Below are 26,453 nucleotides of genomic sequence, written 5' to 3'. Positions count from 1 at the left end.
ACAACACTACGTCGGGAAATCCACACTGATCTGCAGTGAATATTTGCTAGGCCGCTACAATCACTGATAAGGATGACATCGAGGCGGCTTAATGAGCCAGAAATATTAACTTTTTTCCTGCGACAAATTAAATTCTAAAACATTTTTTTTATGTATTGGAAAAATAAATAACGGCGTTTGATGTATTTGTAGGTAAAAATTATTTCCTTTTTAGTGTAAATGGGTATTAAATTGACTAAAATGCAGCATTCTCTCCGAAGCAGTTATGTCTTATGTAAACAATGCACGCGCCATTCAGCCAATGATTGACGCCACGTGCTGTGACAGCACGTGTTAAGGCAGTCATCTTTGACAGAGATATATCACTAGACTCGTAATTCTCTGTGAAACAGATTGCGGAAAATCCTGATGTACTTTCTCGGCCAAAGCAGAGCTAAAAGAAACTAATATGAAAATTGTGTGCCTTTTATTTTGGTCATTTTGATATAATATACAATATGGTTTTATAGTTACATACACAGTATTTGGTTTTCATTCAATCTCATTAAAACACACATCTATATTTCGTTTCGTTTTTTTATACACTAGTGTTGTAAAGACAAGTAAAACAAAATTTTGAACTATAAAAAAACGAAACGAATCTATATTTAGTTTCGTTTTTTTATACACAAGTAAATCAAAATTTTGACCTATAAAAAACGAAACGAATCTATATTTAGTTTCGGTTTTTTTATACACAAGTGTTGTAAAGATAAGTAAAACGAAATTTTGAACTATAAAAAAACGAAACGAATCTATATTTAGTTTCGTTTTTTTTTTATACACAAGTGTTGTAAAGACAAGTAAAACGAAATTTTGAACTATAAAAAAACGAAATGAATCTATATTTAGTTTCGTTTTTTTTTTTATACACAAGTGTTGTAAAGACAAGTAAAACGAAATTTTGAACTATAAAAAAACGAAACGAATCTATATCTAGTTTCGTGTTTTTATACACTAGTGTCGTAAAGACAAGTAAAACAAAATTTTGAACTATAAAAAAACGAAATGAATCTATATCTAGTTTCGTTTTTTTTATACACAAGTGTCGTAAAGAAAAGTAAAACAAAGTAAAAAACGAATCGAATCTATATTTAGTTTCGTTTTTTTTTTATACACAAGTGTTGTAAAGACAAGTAAAACAAAATTTTGAACCATAAAAAACGAAACGAAATAGGATCTGTGTTTTAATCAGATTGGGTTTTCATTATGTCTTAAATAACAACAAAGTTTTATAAACATTGGCGGGTAAACAATTTTTTTCTTCTTATTCAGCTGTGTAATTAAATGGGGTTTAATATCCTACTTTTTTGCACCTACTGCGCTAATGAAGGCGGCAGCGAACCCTATATCGAAAACTAACATATGGCACAATTTTATTTCAATAATTCTCTTGTCTCTCATGGTGATCTTTAGCTGTGGGAGGACCTAGAAAAAAGAGAGAGCAATGGGGTTTAACGTCCACTTGACACAAACTAGGTCGTTTTGGGACTAACCCGGTTTAATTTTATTTCAATAATTCGCTTACACGTAGGTCTTCAGCAGTGGGAGGAAACGGGAGTACCCGGGGAAAACCCATGAGGTTAGACAGGCAACCTTTGTCACCTACAAGTGTGGGATCAAAATCACGTTACTTGACTCAATGACAGACCTTATGATCTAAAAGCCCATGTGTTAGACCATTTGGCCAACAACCCCCCCACCCCCCACACCACCCAAACAAAAAACCCGGCTGAATAAGTAAATTATGTCTCGTGTATCAATTATCAGAACTATTTATATCACCTTCACATAGTCAAGGTATAGCTAGTACTGGGTTGTATTCTGCTTTTATTCGATATAACAGTAGGCCGTAGTGCTGTTGTCTGGGCACATTTCCCTCATAGCACACTGTATGGTGTATGCCCGTCTTCATTATCCCAGTTGGGACAGAACAGTAGGACGTTGAATTTCATTTCATTTCATTTCCAAACCTGAATAAAACATGGTTAGTGCTAAATAATAAGGTCAGCTTAATTTTTCGTCATAGCGCTAATCCCAACCCTAACACTGCACCTAGCTGCAATGCTTACCCTGACCCTAACCTACAACCTCACCTACAATCATGTGCCCTAATCTTATTTACATCTCAAGGACCTTGACAAAAATTGAGCTGGCCTTAACAAATAAATTTAGCCGTGACACCATAGAGGAGGCGGTCCCACGTGACCTCATTGTTTTCCTGTACATTCATTACGAACTGATGTGTTGACAAACGTTAGTTTTTGTTGTTAATATGAAATTTAATCCCGATATGTCGAAACGCAGTTCTCTAACCATCAATAAGGTCATGTGGAACCGAGTTTTTACTAGCGACACCTGGTGGGAATTCATTCAGCGAGGACGGCCATTGTGAATAGCCATGGTAACATGATTGTAATAACAATAATAATCCCTCACTAAACAGATCAAGAATTAAAATATTTAACAGGCAATCGGATTAAAATACAGATCTATATTTCGTTTCGTTTTTTTTATATTTTCGATGGCCTACACTACATGAAGATCTGACAAGTTGTACTGGAAGGTCGAGTAAGGGGTCGTACGAGCGGCTTTCGACCCTGTGACGTCAATCAGCACTGACGTTTTAAACTAGTGGTTTACTCAAAATTTTGTGCATGGCACGCCAAGGAGTCGCCGTAACAGACCCTTTTATTGGCTAATCCCTCAGTTCAACCAAAACACCGGTAATATAACAACTTTTCCAGATCCTAGTGGAGTAAAGACAAGTTAAACGAAATTTTGAACTATAAAAAACGAAACGAAATAGGATCTGTGTTTTTAATCAGATTGGTTTAACATGATAATAATAATACACATTTACATCCTTTAATAAATACAATCTAATATCTCATTTAAAGATACATTATGTAAGATTTAGATAAAGAGCAAGCCATTCTTGCTATAATAGTTCGAAAGTAGATAATGTAAAATGAATAATTTGAAAATTTCATTCAAATTACTCTATTGCAAGCGAAGATGTTAGCCTTTGAAGGTTTGGCTGACGTGTGCAATATTTCAACCGACATACTGGTTGATCGAAGCTAAGTCTCGGTCCTCCATATTTGATTAAATCAAAGTATCGCTGAACCATTCTAATCTATTTAATATCGGAGAAATCTGATGCCATCGAGAGTTGATTAAGGCCTGGATCAGTTAATTAATGTCTAATTAATACTTTAGAAAACATTTCAGGCCTAAAGAAAAACCTGCAATAGACAGATTTAGCTCTTTTAACTAAGATAAAAATCCAAATTTTAGTAATTTGATTGGATAATATTAGACTGATTTTAGTGCTTAGCCAATCAAAATTGAAGTATCTACTAAAATTTGGATTTTATCTTTAGTTAAGCCTTCGAGAAACAGGGCCCAGGGGTCTTATTCACAAAAACTGAAACTAAAATATTTTACAGATGCAGTTATTTTATTGGTTAGGGAGTTGCTGTGGGTCAGTGAGTAGGATGCTGGCTCGCTAACCTGGTGTAGGATGGAGGGCCTGACAAGGGACACGTATAGTCGTTCAGATGGCACCATGTACACATTGGTGTGCATGTAATAGAACCCTTGTCCGGGCAAAATTTCCCTCCTAGCACACTGTATGGCATAGTCCCATCTTCATTAGCCCAGTCGGAGCAGAACAGTAGGATGTTAAACCCTATTTCATTTCATTTTGAGCTCTTGGCCAATGAAAGTTCTGTATTCGTCTAATATTTTAGTTTAAAATTGTGTGCATAAGGCTCCAGAGCTCTAATTGATAAATCACAGGGACCATACATGAAAAAAATCTATATTCTTATGAAAGCTTTACATGGATTTTTATGATTTGTTTCAATCAAATTTTATGATTATTTTATGAGTTTTGTTTTTTTTTAATCAAATTTTATAATATTTTTAAAATGTTTTTAACAACATTTCATGACTTTTTATGTTTTTATCAAATATTATGAGTTTTCTTTTATATAACTGCACTGACAGTAAATAACTTATCTATGGTCCATGAAGTAGTGTTCAACCAGTGTTATGCGGATAAGAACGTCCCACCAGTAGTACTGGTGGTATTAATGGTTGCAGTAATCTTCTCCTATGTTCAAATATCCACATAACAATGACTGAACACTGTCAAACAGAAAATGAAAGAGCAGCAAGCTGGGGGTCATAAAATACCTGGATAATTTTCTTATTCACATCCGGGTTTGTTAGTATAGAAATTTATTATTATGAGTAGCGATTTAGGGTTAATTTTATATTTTGAAAAAATGTTTGTCACATTTTATGAGAAATTGTGAAATTTTATATCTTTTATGATATTTGTCCATTTAATGATAATTTTATGAGAAATGAGGAAATTTTATGAAAATATAAATGTTGTTATATTGTAGGGTCCCTGCAATCTGTTGTTAATATCAGTCGGTTAATGACTGACAAAAAGATACAAAATCAGAGCCCAATTTAAAGATACATTATGCAAGAGTTATATCTGCCTATTGCATGTCTTTCTTTAGACTTTAAATGTTGTAAAGATTATTAATTAGGTATTTATTAACAATACAAGACCATAATCAACTCTTGATGGCTTCGGATACTTGTGATTTTAACTAGATTAGAACGGTTTGCCATTTAAAAATTCAATTTAAAAATGGGAAGTCTCGAATAGAACAGTGACCTGATTACCACAATGCACACATCTTGTCAAAACTACAAACAGTGATAACTTGGCTCAGAATGAAGTAATTTGAATGAAATTTTCAAATTATTCATTTTACATTAGCTATTTTTGAGTTATTATAGCAAGAATTGTCAGCTCTTTATCTAAATCTTACATAAGGTATCTTTAATACAAGCTAAAAGGGGAGCCCCAGTTTTTTTTTTATAATTATTATCTACACATAGTTATGTCTATTTTGACAAATTTTGAGGCCATTTTTTGGATTAAGACCATTTTGTTTACACAAATGTGGGCATCATCTCTTAAGATTCAAATAATTTTTTAGGGGTACAATGTAAGATTTCTTTTGATAAGAGTTAAGAGGTTTAACGTCCCCTCAACACAAACTAGGTCATTTCGGGACTAACACATGGTTCAATTTCATTTCAATAATTTACTTGCTTGTTGGGGTCTTTACATTGCGCACGGAATCAGAACCAAGCCACTTGACTCAATGCCAGACCTTATAATCTAATGTGCATGTGTTAAACCACTCAGTCACCCATGTACATTAAGGGACAAGAAAATTTCTCATCTGGTTAAATTCACAGCCTTAAGTCACTTTTATAGAAATTGATATATGTTTTTAGACCTTTATATTAAAGTTTTAAAGAGATATACAGTGGACTCTGTCACATCCGACATCGTACGGGATCGTTACAATATTTCGATTCACACAGCGTGTCGGAATACCGAGCTTTCTCCAAAACCGGAAATACTGTAACTTCGAAAACCTGATATTGGAATGTTTTTACTTCTGGTGCGTACAAACCACTCATGTGTGGTTGTGTTGATGTCTTCAAATTTTGAGTTGGTGTAAAATCGGTTCTTACTGCAGTTTAAATTATCGGCAAACTTCTGTTTAAATTCATCTTTACGCTTTAATATGTCTGACACTGTAGCTCGGCCAATTGAATACTATAAGTTGCCGCTTTACATCTAATGTCAAATCTGTTCAGGCACGCTTTGCAGGACGTTCAGACATTTTGAATACAATAATGTATAATGATTCTTCAATCGCTGCAATTTTTATATAATGTTGAGGTATTTGACATGAGTAACTAAAATCAAATACCAAGCGCACTCTTACAAGAGATTATAAATTGTAAAATAATCAACAAAGAATTTATAACGTTATCAAAGTAATCAACACAGACCGGCACTTGCGAGTTTTAATCTCCCCGATAATTGATTGGTGATTGCTTGTTAATCTTTTCTGGCTTCACACCCATTGAGTTTTAATCTCACTGATAATTGGATGCTTCACACCCACCGTTTGAAGTACGGATTATACGGTGTCGATTCAATGGAAATTATGTGACGGGACAGCTGATTGATGTCGTAATTCGGAACATACAGAATCTGGATTTACTAGCGATTTTTTGGCTGAAGTAATAAGGAAATAAATCGGGACATGAAAATCATGTCGGATGTCACAGCAATCCGGAGTGATCAGACATCGGATGTGACAGAGTCCACTGTATAAATATATTTGAGTAAGAGGGAGAGAGAGAGAGATTTCACATTTTTTGGGACACTAATTCTCAATCACTTCAACCACCACTACAATATTCATCAAAAAAAATAATTTTAATTTAGAAATGAAATGGATTTCAATGAATGCTCATGAGGCCAGCCCAATCTGAAATCTAGTTCCGAAGATTTGAGTCTGGCCTAAGAGTAAATTTTATGAACAGAATGACAATTTTATTCTACATTTTAAAAATATTCATTTTGCCCCACCTCCAAAAATATATGTTTCTAATGGCAAGCTTTGTTCCAGTTTTTGATGAGACCTTAATCTATTTGTTCCACACTCTCAATATATTTAATATTTACAACAACAAACGAAATATACCCTATTATAAATTATTTTCACAAAATCTAAAACTTATTACATCAAAATCTTCACCATTTCACACATTATAAGAAATTCAAACTGTACAGCAGGGATGGTCTACCTATGGGGCATCAGTCATTGTTTTTTAAGGCAAGCAATCGCTCTCAATCGCCTGCCACTCACCTGAATGTCGACCGAGAGGAGTTTTTTTCCCTCCCCTTAAAACTGAAAATCGCTTTCCTTTACAGAGTCATTGGCATGAAACCAGGAATGATCCCATTACATGCAGTTATTGATCTTAGAACCATTTCCCATGCACATATTTAATCACTTTTCTTAATTTCTAAATCACTCTTATCAAAACTGGGAGAGTTTTATGAGGGGAGCGATTTTTTCAATTCGTTGATTGAGGGGAGCTTATTTTGGCTCTCCTGTGAAATATAAACAAAAACAGTCATGCGCCAAACTTGGTGAATTGAGAATTTAGATGTGGCGCATATCATCCCTGACATAATAACCATGGCAGATTTTGTTATAGAATTGTAAAAATGCTAATTATGTCTGTCAATATATTTTTATAAAAAGTATTTATTACATACAAATATGAATATTTTGTTGACACGATTTTTAATTGTGGTCTGACACCGCCTGCTTAAATAACAAGAAGAGTTATTCGCTTGCATGTAGGGGTCTTTAGCAGTGGGAGCAAACCTGAGGACCCGAAGAAAACCCACGAGGTTGGACAGGCGATTAAAATGTTTGAAGTTGAATTTTTTTGACTGCTATTTTACTTGATTATAAAATAAATATAATTTCTGTGTTCTATCATCAGTCATTGACTAATGGCACCACAATACTATTAAACCATTGGCTTTTTATAGGCCTACATAGGCCTAAATATTAACCACCCTGGCTTTTTGTTGAAGAAAATTAGAGAATTATTATATAGTTGATATTGGTATATCCCTGGACAGACCGAAACAACAGCAAGACATATAAAAATGACATCACAAGATAACTCATTCATAGCCTTTATGCTAATTTATATGCTAATTAGTAAAAATCAACCAATGATATAGTCTATATTACTAATTAATATGCTAATTAGCAAGAATCAACCAATGATATAGCCTGTATCACTAATTAATATGCTAATTAGCAGGAATCAACCAATGACTGTTAGCTAAAAAGAATCTCAGTTGAGCAAATTATTTAAATAGAAATTAAAAACAATACTTAAATAAATATGATAAATACAGCAGTCTGTTGAAGTCTTTCATACTCTACTGGCACAATTTTAACTTTGAGACTCAGAATTACGCAAGGGAGTTAACTCTGAGACCCAATATAATAAGGGAGTTAACTCTTGGAGGCACCTTTAGATCGGGAGGATTCTGTATTTTTGAGTCGACGTAGGGAATTGTTGACTCGAACACTCAGACGATTCTCAAAATCATATTCTTTGTATTCCTAAAATAAACAAAAACGTGAGAGAGAGAAATGGGGTTTAAAGTCAAATCGACACAAACTAGGGGAATGCTCGATTGTCAGTCTGGAACGTTCAGAATCGAGTGACGCTGAATTCAGTCCTGTCAGAGTTCTGTCAGTCCCGAAACCAGAGGTGGTGAGAGTAGAATCGTGACGTAATTAAACCTAATGAATATGTTTCAGCTGTCATGATTGGTTGAGATATATTCTCATGGAGTCAGCGCATGCGTTCTAGCCCCAAATCCTATTTTTCACTCGATTGTCACTATTTTTGGGTTTGACAGAATTCAATTCTGGAACGTTCAATCGAGCAACCCCCGAGGTCATTTCTGGACTAACACATGGTTCAATTTTATTTAGAAGTGTGAGGAAACCGGAGCACGCAGAAAAAAAGTGACGGGGTTGAACAGGTGACCCTACTCCTTGTCACATTCAAGCAGGGAAAGAAAACCACGCCACTGGAATCAATGACAGAACTAATCACGCGTTAAACCACTAGACTACCCAACCCCCTAATCAGGAATGGAATGTTTTGTGCTGGGTGGGAGCCATGATGGAAAATCTGGATGAACTTTCTCGGCCAATGCAGGCACGACAGTAGAAACCTAGTATAAGTTTGTATTAAATTCTGGTGTAATGTAGTAAATTGTACAAACCTTGATCTGTAGTAAAAGTTGTTTAGCTTTAGCTTCAGTCTGTAAATTAAAAAAAAATTGCAAACAATAGAAATCACAACAAAGCAAAAGTAGATAAAAAATACATGGCGGTCGCTAATTGGTTAATCGAATGACTGACGTAATCGGGTCAAATTTCGCTTGCTTGGTACCTGACGTCATAGAACATGAACTCCCACTATAACTTGTTAGATCTACATGTAGTGTAGGCCATCGAAAGTATAAAAAACGAAACGAAATATAGATCTATATTTTAATTAGATTGTTCATTTAGTATGGTTCAATTTTATTTCAATAATTAGCTTGCACGTAGGGGTCCTAGAAAAAACCTACAACCCTACTCCTTATCACGTACAAGTGGAGAATCGAAACCATGCCACTTGATTCAATGACAGACCTTATGATCTAAAGCGCATACATAAGACCACTCAACCAACCCCTCTACAAAACATGAAATTCTCTGTCAATGTACATGAAGATGGGTATATTATCAGTGGTTGAAATGAAATGAAATGAAATGGGGTTTAACGTCCTACTGTTCTGCTCCTATACTGGGCTAATGAAGACGGGCATACGCCATACAGTGTGCTATGAGGGAAATTTTGCCCGGGCAGCGGCACTATCGCCTACTCTTATATCGAATTCCAACTGCCAAGGGATCTTTTACGTGCATTCCAATGTATACACGGGACCTCGGTTTTTCGTCTCATCCGAAAGACAAGACAGCTGTCCTTGTCAGGCCCTCTGTTCTGCACCACTAACAAGGGGAAACCACGTTGGAAAATCCAGATGAACTTTCTCGGCCAATGCAGGGATCGAACACCCGGCCTCCAGGCTAACGAGCCAGCGTCTTAACCACCTAGCCACCGTGGCTCCCCTATCAGTGGTTATAACATATATTGTTACTATGGTTACTATAGTAACAGATATATTACCTGTGGTTGTAACATGTATATTGTTGCTATGGTTACTATAACAAGGATATGTTACCCTTGGTTGTAACATGTTGCCACGGTTACTAGAATAAAGGTGTATTGTTGCTATGGTTACTATAGTAACAGATATATTACTTGTGGTTGTAACATGTATATTATTGCTATGGTTACTATAACAAGAATATGTTACCCTCGGTTGTAACATGTTGCCACGGTTACTAGAATAAAGGTGTATTGTTGCTATGGTTACTATAACATCAGATATATTACCTGTGGTTGTAACATGTATATTGTTGCTAGTTCAAACATGGCGAACGCTGGTATATGGTAATCTTCCTTTAAACCTTGATGTCTAGCTATAGTCTCATCAAAACACTAAAATATAACATAATCAGCTATAGTTTCAACAAAACACTAAAATATAACATAATCAGCTACAGTTTCAACAAAACACTAAAATATAACATAATCAGCTATAGTTTCAACAAAACACTAAAATATAACATAATCAGCTATAGTTTCAACAAAACACTAAAATATAACATAATCAGCTATAGTCTCAACAAAACACTAAAATATAACATAATCAGCTATAGTCTCAACAAAACATTAAAATATAACATAATCAGCTATAGTCTCAACAAAACACTAAAATATAACATAATCAGCTATAGTTTCAACAAAACACTAAAATATAACATAATCAGCTATAGTTTCAACAAAACACTAAAATATAACATACTACAATCAGATGACTATCCCACTGTAGAGAGAGAGAGAGAAATGGGGTTTAACGTCCACTCGACGCAAACTAGGTCATTTCCGGACAAACATATGGTTCGATTTTATTTCAATAATTCACTTGTGCGTAGGGGTCTCTAACGGGGAGGAAACCGGAGGACCCGGAAAAAACCCACGAGGTTGGACAGGCGACCCTACTCCTTGTCATGTACAAGCGAGGAATCAAAACCATGCCAGTTGACTCAATGACAGACCTCATGATACAACGCGCACACGCTAACCATTCAGCCATCCAACCCCTCTCCTGCCGTTAAGATGAGCCGTTCCAGTACACATACCTGTATAGCCATTTCTTGTTGACCTAATTCTTTATATATCGCACCCTCTACCAGTGACTTCAGGTGTAGTGATTTCTTATCTGTCTGCATATCACATACTGGAAGAACAAAGCTACGATTTAATTCTATGCTAATACAAGACTGGCAAAACAAAGCTAATATTTAATTCACAAACAATCCAAGACTTTATAAAACTGAATAATTTAAGATGACTCCAGTGAAAAGAAACAAGTCTAGGTTGAACGTACTACTGTTTTGCTCCGACTGGGTTAATGAAGATGGGCCTACGCAATACAGTGTGCGATGAGGGAAATTTTGCCCAAAAGTTATGTCCTACTCTTATTTCAAATTTACGTGCACCCTAACTAGTTCACAGGACAATAGACTGTGCTAGGCCCTCTGTCAAGCACCAAAGGCAAGTGGAAAGCATGCTGAAAAATCGAACCTGGGAAGTGAAATGGGGTTTAAGGTCCTACTGTTCTGCTCTGACTGGGCCACACAGTGTGCTATGGCTTACTCATGTATCCAATAACAATGGTCAAGGGTTCTTTTCACGATGAACTTCCTCTGCCAATGCAGGGAAGCAACATGGGACCTTTGGGTCAGCGAGCTAACGTCTTACTCACTGAGTCATCGCAGCTCCCATCGAACCTGACATCCTGGTTAGTGAGTCGGCACCTAACCCACTGAGAGAGAGAGAGAGAGTTTAACGTCCACTCTACTCAAACTAGCTCATTTCGGAACTAACACATTGTTCAATTTTATTTCAATAGTTCGCTTGCACGTAGGGGTCTTTAGCAGTGCGAGGAAACAGGAGGACACAGAGAAAACCCATGAGGTTCGACAGGCTACTCCCTGTCACGTACAACCAGGGAATCGAAACCCTGCCAGTTGACTCAATGAAAGACCTTATGATACAGCACACACCTGTTAACCATACGGCCATCCAACCCCACTGAGCCATGCACAAGAAATGAATAACGTACCATCTAACATGGGTTTTAATTCTTCCTCTGTACACGTTGGTATCGCATGCCATAAAAATATCAATTCTAGAGCCAGTAGACGGCAGTATTCTTGAGTTGGTGGTGTCTTCTTCAACTTCTCACCCTGGCAAAATAAACACAATTTATATAACAGACACGATTTATATAACCCAGACACGATTTATATTACAAACATGATTTATATAACAAACACGATTTAAATAACAAACATGGCAGATTATGTAAACCACAACTGTAATTTATATTTTGAAATCAAAATCATCAGACTCTCAACATCAAATAGTTTAGCGTAATACATTTTGATATTTTCTTAGTTTTAGCTAACTATTTGGTCACCAAAACAATGACAGTCACAAATATTAGTATAGATGCCCTGTAAAAAATCAGGGTAAGAAGAATATTGTTCAGTTGACTTCATTCGACCTGGGATATTAAATATAATACTCACTCGTCTGAACACGAAGGTTTCTATATCGACCTGGGATATTAAATATAATACTCACTCGTCTGAACACGAAGGTTTCTATATCGACCTGGGATATTAAATATAATACTCACTCGTCTGAACACGAAGGTTTCTATATCGACCTGGGATATTAAATATAATACTCACTCGTCTGAACACGAAGGTTTCTATATCGACCTGGGATATTAAATATAATACTCGTCTGAAGACGAAGGCTTCTATATCGACCTGGGATATTAAATATAATACTCACTCGTCTGAACACGAAGGTTTCTATATCGACCTGGGATATTAAATATAATACTCACTCGTCTGAACACGAAGGTTTCTATATCGACCTGGGATATTAAATATAATACTCACTTGTCTGAACACGAAGGCTTCTAGACCTGGGATATTAAATATAATACTCACTCGTCTGAACACGAAGGCTTCTATTTGGTTATTTTTCTTTTTAACTTGACCAGGGACTTCTTTTAAAATATCAAACGCCTCCTGTACTTCTCCCATTGCTCCTGTGCAAACTGACAAATGACAGAAATATGAGAAAGAGAGAAATGAAATGAAATGGGGTTTAACGTCCTACTGTTCTGCTCCTAACCTGGGCTAATGAAGACGGACATACGCCATACAGTGTGCTATGAGGGAAATTTTGCCCGGGCAGTGGCACTATCGCCTACTCTTATATCGAATTCCAACTTTCAAGGGATCTTTTACGTGCATTCCAATGTATACACGGGACCTCGGTTTTTCGTCTCATCCGAAGGACTAGACAGCTGTCCTTGTCAGGCCCTTCGTCCTTCATCACTGACAAGGGGGAACCACGCCGGAAAATCTTTCTCGGCCAATGCAGGGATCGAAGAGAGAGAGAGAGAGAGAGAGAGAGAGGGAGAGAGAGAGATTAAATCATTTCAGGACTAACACATGGTTCTTTTAGCAGTGGGAGGTAACTGGAAGAAAACCCACAAGGTTGGACAGGCGACCTACTCCTTGTCACCTACAAGCAGGGGATCAAAACCACGCCCCATTGACAGACCTTATGATTTCCTGCTCAAGTTATACCACTAACCCAACCTCCCGATAAGTAAAAGAAGAAATATCTAATGAAAACCATTTAATTAAATTGTGACAGAGTTGAAATTATCGCAGGTGTAAACAATCGTTACAGCTGGCTATACATGTTAGTACTGATGGGCTTCTTGTATTACAGAGTTTTTCATTAAATTTACGTCAAATATTAAACCAACTTACTTCCTCTAAGATATGAATAATAGGCTTTAGACCATTTTGATTCTTTAGACAATCTGAAATATATTCAAAATATTTCATTCATTCGGTTAAAATTTAAAAAGAATGATTCAGTTATATGTACTTTGAGATTGGACTCAAGGGTCAAAGAAAGCGATGTGTTGTAAAAAGAATGAAATAAAATGAAAATAGGGTTATAACGTCCTACTGTTTCTGCTCCAACTGGGCTAATGAAGACTGAAATGAAATGGGCTTGAAGGTCCTACTCTTCTGCTTCGACTGGGCTAATGAAGACGGGCATATGCCATAAGTGCTCTATGAGGGAAGTTTTGACTGAATTTGATTCAAAAAGAGTCAAATTTCTTGACTGAATTTGAGTCAAAAAGAGTCAAATTTCTTGACTGAATTTGAGTCAAAAATAGTCAAATTTCTTGACTGAATTTGAGTCAAAAGGAGTCAAATTTCTTGACCTCTCAAGATAAGACATTAAAATATTAAATCTACCTTTCAAATCCGTCTAAACAATCTTTCCATTTTAATCTCATCAAATTACACCAACCTAAATATAAATAATAACCATGGTTATAGGATATACATTGATAATGATAAACATAGATCAGATCTGTTTGATATGATACATTTGATACTGGTAACCATGGTTACCGACTGTCATACATTTGATAATGATAACCATGGTTACAAGATGTTAATATTCAACTTACTTATTTCATATAAACACATGAGTTCAATCTCTCTCTGTCCTTTAGCTTCATCAAACGCTCGTTGATACATAGCAACAGATAAATCTGTTTCTTTCTACAAAAACATAAATACAAACAATATTGACTTATGATGACTTTTAAAAATGCATTGTATAAGATTAAGATAAAGAGCTGGCAGTTCTTGCTAAAATAGTTAAAGATACGGTATGAAAGATTTAGATAAAGAACTGATCATTCTTGCTAAAATAGCTCAAAAATATAGCTCAAAAATAGATAATGTAAGATGAAAATTTCATTCAAATTACTTCATTCTGAGCCAAGTTATCACTGTAGTTTTCACTGGGCACTGGTATATTCAAGACTTAGCCTTGCTTTCACATTTTTAAATTAAATTTTTAAATGGCAAACCATTCTAATCTAGTTAAAATCTCAAGTATGCGATGCTATCAAGAGATGATTATGGTCTGGATAATTTAATTAATGTCTAATTAATAGTTTATATAACATTTCAGGCCTAATAAATGACCTGTAATAGGCAGATTTAGCTGTTGCATAATGTAAGTTTAATAATAGATAATGAAACATGAATATATTGAAATTATGAGTTTTTGAAGTTTTGACAAAATGTAGCCTAGATTGTTTATCTTAGCAATGGTACTTGACAATCGAGACCGCCTCAATTCTTTATTTTATCGTTAAAGTTACAATTTCATATTTTCTAAGAAAGTCAAAACATAATTATTTCTATGTCTTTTGCTGAATAGGTTGTCAACTCACTATTATACGATTATAGGTTATCTTTCTCACATTTAAAAATCTTTACTCACAGCGGAAATAATGACACAATTACCTCCCTTGTTTTCCTATTCTCCACCATGGAATAGCTATCTTCAAACGTTTGAATTTGAAGTTGAAAATAATATTTTTGCCAATTTCACAACTGGCAATAGTGAATTATAGGATTAATAGGATTATTCTTTAACAAGGTAGGACTGTTTATAGATACCTTCAATTTTAGGGCTTTTTTTTAATACATTTTAAAAATATAACTTAAAAATATGAAATTGTAACTTTAAACTCTTACATGGCAGTGTTCTACTGGCCTAGTGATTTGATTATAGGCTTGTCATGTAAATAAATGCCTAATCAATAAATGAAATGAAATGTTGTTTAACGTCCTACTGTTCTGCTCCTAACCTGGGCTAATGAAGACGGGCATACGCCATACAGTGTGCTATGAGGGAAATTTTGCCCGGACAGCGGCACTACGGCCTACTCTTATACCAGTACCGAATTCCAACTGCCAAGGGATCTTTTACGTGCACGCCAATGTGTACACGGGACCTCGGTTTTTCGTCCCATCCGAACGACTAGACAGCTGTCCTGCATCACTAACGAGGGGGAACCACGCCGGAAAATCTGGATGAACTTTCTCGGCCAATGCAGGGATCGAACACCCGACCTCCAGGCTAGCGAGCCAGCCAGCGTCTTACCCACGAACATTTGAAGGTAAAATAAAGACCTGCAATAGACAGATTTAGCTCTTACACAATGTATCATAATGTTTCCTGGGTAATATCTAATTTTTCATGGTTTAATCCATTCTAAAATCTACTCAAACATACAAATTAAAGAGGTATTATGCAACAGCTAAATCTGCCTATTGCAGATCTTTCTTTAGGCCAGAAATGTTATATAAATTATTAATTAGACATTAACTAACATGACAAGACCATAATTAGTGTTAAATGAATACTGGAAACAGGAAAAGGGTACGGCAACACTCCCTTAGAGAGTAATTAAAGCTGGACAGGCTGATACATCTGCGTAGAGACTGGATCAAAAGATGATACCGGCGTGGCAGAGTAGTAAAATAAAATTAAAGAATCCCCGTTCAACAGAATACACAACAGACTTGTAGAAATAGAAGATTGTTTAATGGGTCGACGTTTCGGGTGCGATACCCTTTATCAAGATAAATGTTATCTTGATATGTTAAATGAATACATCGCTATGTACAAGCTCTGTATTGAACATATTATCATACATAGTAAACCCCACGAAACACCTACTTTCTATATCTACCCACAGCTCAGCACCATATGTCTTGCAGCTTGTCAAGATCGCATGATCCATAGGCTTAATCCTTATAAGACATATAGAGGTAGATTTCACAAATTAAAAACACTTATATGGATATTTATTAGTTTGATCTTCTAAATTCAAATAATTTCTAATTGTTATCAATGCATTACAATCTTTCAATTTGTTAATCCTTTGTAATTGTTTATCAATATTATTACTTCTCTCATCTTGTTAATTCTTAATTAATGATTAATCTGTTACATGGTTTCCAATTGTTAACTATATATTTCACCACAGTTTTGTTAAATATAATTATTTGCTTGATAACGATATCTGTATGTGCAAGGCTCTACACAGCATTTTGAACTTACTTGTGCAAACATAAGTAAATTTTCAAAACCACTAGCCAAACAAAATTTTCAGTTGCCAAGTCTGAAGATTAGAATAATTTGTCGTATGATATAGCTAAATATATTGTGAACATACATAACTCGTCGTCCTATAATAATAATAAAAAAAGATGTTTTAAACATTTTTTTCCGACTGGGACTCACTGCGAGACTAAGACGGCGGTTGGCGAAGCTTGTAATTTTGCTTGTATGGGTGGTGTAGCGTCAGTAGCATGACTATCATCATTTTTCCCCAACTGAGACTCACTGCGAGACGAAGTTACTTTACTAGTAAAGTAAGACGATATAGGTTTGATTCGTCTGCTAGCCATGCTGTCAGCTGTCTCGCAAACTTCCGATAAATACAGCGCATGCGCAATGAGAATTTCCTCGCAGAGGACAATGAGATTGACCCAATTTCAAACCAGGAAAGTAACAGAGTGACATTTGACTGGGATCATTGCCGATTACGTTATCTTTACGGAGAAAAGTTCAGATAGCTATAGTGTTCATTGGGGACTTCAAGATATATGTTCACTCGCCAGAAACCTAGCATTTATAAATATCTGGTCGCCATTGTCAAAATTCACTCGCAAATGCGAGTGTTTCAGTCGCATTGTAGAGCCTTGTGTATGTGTATCGAAACGTAGCATGTTAATAAATTCTGAAGTAGTATATCAATATAAGTGTTTTTAATTAGATCCATAGGCTATCGGGCAAAATAAGATCTATCTGACATACTCCATTGTCATATTTTTTGAAAGAGTGCAACCCCTCCCCTCATCCGGTGTCACATGGTTTGAAAAACTCTAGCCACTCCCCACCCTGTGTTTCACATTCAGATGAAAGTTTACGTAATGATGTACAGACTTACCCGTAATCTGTGAATCCGTCCACGGAAAAATAAAAACAGAGACGAATTTGGGAAATCTTTTTCTTTCTGTGATATGATAGCTTCTGCATCAGATGTTCCTATAATTTATATCAATTGTCTTTATTAGGCCAGTCGGTGCAGAACGGTAGGGAGAGAGATAGAGAAATGGGGTTTAACGTCCACTCGACACAAACTAAGTCATTTCGGGACTAACATATGTTTCAATTTTATTTCAATAATTGTCTTGCGAGTACATGTAGGTGCCTTTAGCAGTGGGAGGAAGCCAGAGGTTGGACAGGCGACCCGACTACTTGTTAAGTGCAATTGGGGAATCGAAACCATGTCAGTTGACTTAATGACAGACCTTATGATACAACGAGCACGCCAGAACAGTAGGACATTAAACCTCATTTCATTTCAGTACCAACCAGACTAATGAAGATGAATTATACAGTGTGCTATGCGGAAAATTTTGCCTCGACAGCAGTGGTGCAGCCTGCTATTATTTCGATTTCTAAATGTTCGTGGATCTTCAGCATGCTGCTGCATGAGAAAATAACCCAGGACATTCTGGTGAACCCGGGACACAATAACCCAGGACATTCTGGTGAACCCGGGACACAATAACCCAGGACATTCTGGTGAACCCGGGACACAATAACCCAGGACATTCTGGTGAACCCGGGACACAATAACCCAGGACATTCTGGTGAACCCGGGACACAATAACCCAGGACATTCTGGTGAACCTGGGACACAATAACCCAGGACATTCTGGTGAACCCGGGACACAATAACCCGGGATATTTTGGTCACCATCGACTCAACAAAAGGGGGCATTTTGGTGAACACAACAACCTAGGACATTCTGGTGAACCCCGGATACAACAACCTGGGACACAAGAGCCCGGGACATTCTGGTGAACCCCGGATACAACAACCTGGGCCAAAACATCCTGGGCCATTCTGGGGAACCACAGATACAACACTCCGGGATACACCAACCTGAGACACAACAACTTAGGATATTCTGGTAAACCCTGGATTCAACAACCTGGGACACAAAAACCTGGGACACTCTGGTGAACAACACGGGACATTCTGGTGAACAACACGGGACATTCTGGTTGTGATCTAACCATATCGTAAAAAAAACCCAAAACTTACCAGCACTGAAACCATTAGCACCATCTATAGCGAAAAACGGTCGTAAAACAGTATGATACCACAATAATCCCAACGTGGCTAAAGGTGCTTTCATATCTTCTGAATGACTTGTATAATCCAACGCAACAAGCCCAGCTTCTCGATCACCTTCAAATCCTAAAAACTCAATCAATTTTAATATCTTTGGCGGCATGATGGAGATACACAACTGGAATGTTCCATAACCGAAATTAACGGCACCTAATAACCGACCAACCAATTGTTCACTTAGTTCATTCGAGTTCCCGTCTATGCCACTGTCAGCGTCTTCCGATGATGAGTTAGAATTTCCGTTAATTGTTGTTGATTGAAGACTGGCCTGCATCTTGTTAATTTTAGCTTGGATTTGACGGTTCCGTATTTGGTTAATCTCACGATGTAGTTTTTCGTATATTTTCCAGGCTTTACGTAGATACCACCCACCCTTGACGTAACTTGGTATATCTTGATTCGTGAAGGTTAAGATTGATTGATAAAGTAGACAGTCGGCCACGATAATCTGTCGCTGTAGTTTATCTTCTAGACTAATACTAGCAACATTCTGTAATAAATATATAACATATATCATTTGGTTCAAAATTTCATCTTTACTACACTAGGATCTGGAACAGTTGTTATATAACTCAATTAAACCATTCAGACACCCAAACTCCCTTAAAAAAGGAGATTAGATTTAAAGGAGCTAAATTGCTAATATTTGTGACCTAGAAATTGACACAAATGGGTCACAACACATATAATAATGTAATATGAATATGTATATAAACCAATTTACACTTAATCGTTTCCATTTTTTACTCTAATTTCAAATCAATCGAATGGCAATCTCTAGCGTCTGGTTATTCCAGTCTATACTAATAGTATTTATTGCGCATGCTCTCCAGATAAGAATATAGCGTCACCGTTTGACATGACTTGTGGAAAATGTCTAGCCTCGTTCTTCGAGTCCCTTGTTACAAATGGCGCTGAAACGCATTATGGTACACGATTGTTTATTTTGCCTTAAATATTGGATACCAGAAACCCATCTTTTCCCGGTAAGATCACAACATCGGTTTTGATTTATATTGACAAACAATTTGTGTTTTCAATGTCGAAGACTTTGGATGATACTGAGTTAGAGACTTAGCTATTTTAAGCACAGTGTCAATCAATTTACCGATTTTTTCTTCTTAGAGAGTTTTTTCTTCATATTTTTCATAAAGCTGTCTCCTACTTCACATTTTTTCTCTGTTTCTTGCAATATCTTGAGAGCCTCTGCCAACCTCTCATCTTCAAAGGACATCAATGCTTGCTGAAAAAAAACAAGAAAAAAAAACATTATAAAATTTATTTTTATCTTTTATTCCAATTAGTGCAGGGAGCCACAGTGGCTCAGTGGGTAGGATGGTGACTCTCTAACCTAGAGGTTCGAAACCTCATTGGTCGAGATAGTTCATCATGATTTTCCGGCATTGTTCCCCCTTGCCAGTGATGCGGGACAGACGGCCTGACAAGGGACAATGTATAGTCGTTTGGATGGCACAAAAAAACAGGGTTCGGTGTACTAAAATCATAGGAGTGCACATAAAAGATCCCTTGACAGTCTGAATTTGATATAAGAGTAGACCGTAGTGTCGCTGTCAGGGCAAAAGTTCCTTCACAGCTCACTGTATGGCGTATGCCTGTCTTCATTAGCCTAGTTGAAGCAGAACTGTTGACATAAACAAGGTCATTTCAATTTTATTTCAATAATTTGCATTTGCTTAGGGGTCTTTAGCAGTGGGAGGAAACCAGAGGACCCAGAGAAAACCCGCAAGGTTGTCCCGTTCAAGCGGGGAATCGAAATCACACAACTTGACTCAATGACAGACCTTATGATACTAATGTGCACATGTTAAACCACTGAACCACCTAACCCCACAAACGGTGAGAGAGAGGACGTGGAGAACACCCCCACTCTAATCCTTGTCACGTTCAAGCGGGGAATCAAAACCACACCAGTTGACTTAATGTGCACATGTTAAACCACTGAACCCCACAAACGGTGAGAAACCCCCCAAGGTTTGGCAGGCCTTGATTCTAATCAGACCACATCTGTTTTTGGGTGTGGTTAAAATGTAACTCGAAACGAATCCTTTTCATTCGATTGCAATTCCATCAATTCGGAATGTTTCGTAGTGAAATCAAGAAACCATTTTGCAGTGAATAGGATGCCGAGATAGAATATCTAAATAAACTTACCATGAAATAGACAAAACTGTAGCCAGCTTGCATTAACGGACTTTCATTTCTGAAATATAACAATTTATCACAGTATTAGTATTAGTCCCCGACTTCACAGGGTACCTGTTGGGAATTAGTCTTTCGGATGGGACGAAAAAAAACCCTGAGGTCCTGTATACTCATTGCTTTTATTTAAATCTATTTGATTGTTTTATAAATAAAGTGGTAGAGTGGGTAATCCACTAGTAACGTCAATGCTGATTGGTTAATCAAATGTCTGACGTCCTAGGGTCAAAAGCTGCTCGTATGACCTCTGACGCGACCTATCGCTACAACCGGTCATATCTTCATGTAGTGTAGGCCATCGAAAGTATAAAAAAACGAAATGAAATATAGATCTGTATTCTAATCAGATTGGGGTCCCGATATCTGGGGGAAATTCCCCTCAGGGCACACTGTAAGACATATGCCAATTTTCATTAGCCCAGCAGAAGCTAAACACCATTTCATTTCATATCTGTCTGTTGGGAAAAGTTGGTTTAATTGCCTAAATTCTGTCAGCTCCAATAACAGATGTCCACTCGACACAAACTAAGTCATTTCGGGTCTAACACATGGTTCAATTTTATTTCAATAATTCGGTTGCGTGTAGGGGTCTTTAGAAATGGGAGGAAACCGGAGAACCCGGAGAAAACCCACGAGGTTGGACAGACGACCATACTCCTTGTCACGTACAACCAGGGAATCGAAACCACGCCAGTTGACTCAATGACAGACCTTATGATATAGCGCTCACATGCTAACCATTTGGCCATTTTACCCCCCCCCCACCCGACATATGACTATTGTGCCTGGTGTTTAACGTCTGTTTGCACCAACGGTAGTATCGCAGACTAGTTGTCTTATTTCAAAATATTGAGCGCATGTGCATGTGTCTTTCGTGCAGGAGGAAGATGGAGGACCTGGGAGTCGAGAGACAAAAGGACATGGGTTTAACATGCTCTCGACACAGAGTAGGTAATTTTGGGACTAACATATGGTTCAGTTTTATTTCAATAATTCGCTTGTTTGTAGGGGTCTTTTAGTAGTGGGAGAACACGGAGAAAACCCATTACATGTAGGCTGGACAGGCGACCCCACTCCTTGTCATGTACAAGCGGGGATTCGAAACCATGCCACTTGACTCTATCACAGACCTTATGATTTTACGCACACGCGCTAAACCACTAGACCACCCACCCCTGTTTCCTATTGAGGCTAAGAAGGCGCCCCTATCTCCAAGCTACATGTACCATCACACCAGGGATGGAGACGGTGACTGCAAGCCAGAGGTGACTAGCCAGCGAGAGATTTAGACCACTAGACCATCCCAAGTCATATGTATGATCACACCAGGGATGGGAGACCGTGATTGCAAGCCAGGGGTGACCAGCCAGCGAGATATCTATACCACAACTAACATTATATTATAATAAATCAATCTACTTTTGGCTCAGACATAAACAATTGATTTCTGCTTGTGGCTGGCTAATCCTCATAGTACTGGTATAAAGATTATACATCAACTAATGATAATGTCATCTGACTTACAGACAATAATTTAAAGATTGTACAAGCTTTCCAGACTTGTTGGTTAAAGATGCATTTTCTAAGATCTAAATCTGCTTATTGCAGGTTTTTATTTTGACTTCAAATCTTACAGGTCACTTCGGGACTAACACATGGTTCAATTTATTTCAATAATTCGTTTGCCCGTAAGGGTCTTTAGTAGTGGGGAGGAAACCGGAGGACCCGGAAAAAAAACCATGACAGGTTTGTCACATACAACCGGGGAATCTGTTAGGAATAATCAGTAACTTTCATAAAGAACACGCCCACATGATGAACACGCCCACATGACGTCATCTACCTGCCACGGTGTATTCATACCAACTGGTTATATCATTTTAAAGATTCTTGCACACACCATTCAACTAAGTGCTGGACATGTATTGATAATAGACAAGAGAGAGAGAGAAATGGGGTTTAACGTCCACTCAACACAAACTAGGTCATTTCGGGACTAACATATGGTTTAATTTTATTTCAATAATTCGCTTGGCGTTGCGAGTAGGGGTTGGACAGGCGACCCTACTCCTTGTCACGTACAACCGTGGATTCAAAAAAAAAAAAAAAAAAGACAAGTTTGTGCCAAATAAAACGACAAAGTCGTTTTTTGTGCCTGACATAGTCTGCGACAGGTGCCTTATATCAGCTTGTTCTTGTAAACTATAATATTGTGAAAGTTGAATCTCTATTAGGAATAATCAGTCCATAAATAATTTTGTGGGAATGCATCTTTAAAACATATTTTCATAAAATGAACTTTTACTCTTTAAAAAAATGATTCTCATGTCATTTATTAGAATATTTTCATTAAATCTTTACTTTTCAAAAAAATGACCTGATGGCAATTTGATTAAAATACAGATCTATATTTTGTTTCGCTTTTTTATACTTCCGAGGGTCTCTACTACATGAAGATCTGATCACTTCAGGGGTCATACCAGCGGCTTTAGATCACATGACGTTAGACATTGATTGATCAATAATCATTGACGTTTCTAGGGGTTTATCCACAGTTCCGTGCAGAGAACGCCTAGAACTCCCCATAACAGACCGTTTCATTGGCTAATCTCTCACTTCAACCAAAATGCTGGTAACCTAACAACTCTTCCAGATTCTAGTGTAGTAAAGACAAGTAAAATGAAATTTTGTACTATAAAAAACGAAACGAAATAGGATCTGTGTCTTAATCAGATTGACCTGATTTTTAAATTAATTAGGTCAGATATACATGTATTTATTGTATGAATGTGTGTTATCTATATAGTAGTTATTTATCTCTCACATGTACTACATTCTAACTTGATAACAATATCATGTTTACACACAAGCTTGTGATGGCCAGTACAAATAAATGGTTGCTAATTATCTCACACTTGTAAAAAATATACCACACTTAGATGACTCCCACAAATTGATGGAACAGGGATTACACATTAACTTGATGGGAGGTACAACACTACAAATAAATATATAGATATACCACACTTAGATGACTCCCACAAATTGATAGAATGGAGATCACACATTAATTTGATGGGAGGTAACAACACTACAAATAACTGAATGGTTGTTAATTATCTCACACTTGTAGTAAATTAAACATTTGCCTGAGATGAAGTGATCCAATGAATGGAATGGAGATTCAGATTACACATTATCATGATAGGGGCAGTACAAACAAAGAGAGAGAGAGAGAGAGAGAGAGAGAGAGAGAGAGAGAGAGAGAGATTTTAACCCACTCGACACAAACTAGGTCATTTTGGGACTAACATATGGATCAATTTTATTTCAATAATTTGCTTGTATGTAGGGGGCTTTAGCAGTCGGAGGAAACCGGAGGTCCCGGAGAAAAGCCACGAGGTTGGACAGGCGGTCCTACTCCTTGTCACGTACAACCAGGGAATCGAAACTATGCCAGTTGACTCAGTGAAAAGGCCTTATGATACAGCGCCAAAGTAAAGCACCACTGCCCACTGAGTTACATTAATGTTGGATATTTGGTACTAATATAAATGATAAATTATTATTATTATATCTAGAGCTTATCTAAATAACTAAAAAAAATATTTGATGACATTGACAAAGAAGAAATTCATTAATTTTGTTTTGTTCATAGCAAACATGCAAGGTTTTATTATTTTTGGACAAAAAATGACAGATTTCTGTATCGATATGAAAGAATTAAGGAAGTTAATATATTACGTCATTATATTTCCTTTCCAACTGATAAAAAAAACACCTGTTAAATGACTAGCCACAATTACTCAACAACTATACATGTAAATTTATACACTTGGAGAGAGAGAGAGTTTAATCTGCCGACACAAAGTTGGAAAATGTCCTGTCCTGTCCTTCTTAGGGTCATTAAATCTGATCCCCAATCTAATAAAAAAAAGACTCATTCCATTTAAATCTGTTGATCTTATATATTTTTAGTGGGAGCAGAACAGTAGGACGGAGTAGAACAGTAGGAGGTTAAACCCCATTTCCTTTCCTTTATATACCGGTATTACTGACTCAGTGACTGTTATTCTAAAATCAAAATTGTCATTAAAATGGCTGAAAAAAAGTATAAATATTGAAATATTGCTGGGGAAAACAAGCAAAATGTCTGTCAGAGCAGAACCACATCCAATAAGCATTGTCATTCTGAGTGCACAGAGTAGGCCTACCGGTGGCAGTTAAAGCCGGGTTACGTCGGAAATTGCGACTAGTTTTTGACACTTCTTACAAATCATGTGACAATGACATGAGATTCAATTTGGATTATGCCTAGAATACATTATACCTTCGGGCCTATCCAGGTCTATCCCAGTCAAATTCATTTAATAAGAAATTTAATCAATAAAATAAATTAACAGCCAATCAATTAAACTCACTTGTATTTATCGAAGAGGGCACGGGCTTCGTCATAACCGCTATTCAACAGCATATTCATTCCTGTTAACGCCATTTCTGACTCGTCGATGCCACCGCTTTCATCTCCATCTTGCGAAGTCATATCTTCTATTTCTGTGCCGTCCGCCATTATCTTTTTTCAGGCTATTACGTTTTTATATTAGAACAGTTAATGAAAACGTATTTTTGGGTTTTTCGCGAAGTTACCAAAGGTTGTCCATGTTGTTTAGTAACTGCCTCACTTTCACACCGGAAGAACAAGGTGCACGAAGAAAGATAACTCCAATTAAAGTGGACATTTTAAACAAAGATATTGATGAAGAGGTGGAATTTTTCTTATTAATGTTTATATATTAACAGGGATGTATGATATTCCATCCCCCCCCCCAACAAGAAACTTCTTATTGGGTCGGCTTGGTTCCAAAAAAATAGACTGCAAACTGTCTGGCCCAGCTGATGTATATTAAAACTGAGTAGGCCTAATCTTCGTTTCAATAAAAAAAAATTACAATGTTTCTTCACTTTTCTTAAATTCTTATTAGTTTATTATGTGCTTTTTTTTAGGTGAACTGTTGGAAGTCGGAACACTGCTGTTCGGAAAAAAATTCCCCATTCATATCACACTAGGGGGGTTGGATGGCCAATGCTTAGCATGAGTGCAGTAATATGTAATAGCATGGACCTTATAATGTAGGCCTATTATAAGGTCCATGGTAATAGGCATTGCCTGAGTAGTTTCTCAAGTGATACCAGTAATGTTAAATCATCTCGTTTTTCCGAATTAAATTTAATTTAGATCTAAATTGTATGATTAATTTTGTTTAAAAAAAGGAACAAAAAAAAGTGTGAGAATTATTTTCATTGACGTCAGAATATATGTAATATGTAATAGCATGGACCTTATAATGTAGGCCTATTATAAGGTCCATGGTAATAGGCATTGCCT

At 36.7% G+C, this 26,453-nt stretch overlaps 1 protein-coding gene across 1 annotated transcript; it reads right to left on the bottom strand.

Annotated features, from left to right (window-relative positions):
• Positions 1-451: 451 nt before the first annotated feature.
• Positions 452-25,745, bottom strand: LOC126810862 (tetratricopeptide repeat protein 39C). Its single transcript, XM_050536304.2, has 14 exons — positions 25,489-25,745; positions 21,020-21,068; positions 19,956-20,090; positions 18,758-19,337; positions 17,591-17,688; positions 14,243-14,336; positions 14,025-14,079; positions 13,524-13,576; positions 12,687-12,796; positions 11,786-11,909; positions 10,800-10,897; positions 9,991-10,095; positions 8,768-8,806; positions 452-8,093 (listed from the first exon to the last, which is right to left on the bottom strand). The coding sequence occupies exons 1-14, from the start codon at positions 25,635-25,637 to the stop codon at positions 7,983-7,985; spliced, it is 1,800 nt and encodes a 599-aa protein (XP_050392261.1). The 5' UTR covers positions 25,638-25,745; the 3' UTR covers positions 452-7,982.
• Positions 25,746-26,453: the final 708 nt, after the last annotated feature.

This window comes from Patella vulgata, chromosome 1, assembly GCF_932274485.2.
Source record: "Patella vulgata chromosome 1, xgPatVulg1.2, whole genome shotgun sequence".
NCBI lineage: Eukaryota > Metazoa > Mollusca > Gastropoda > Patellidae > Patella > Patella vulgata.
Note: the sequence above shows the minus strand (reverse complement) of the source record. Positions and strands in the feature narration are given on the sequence as shown.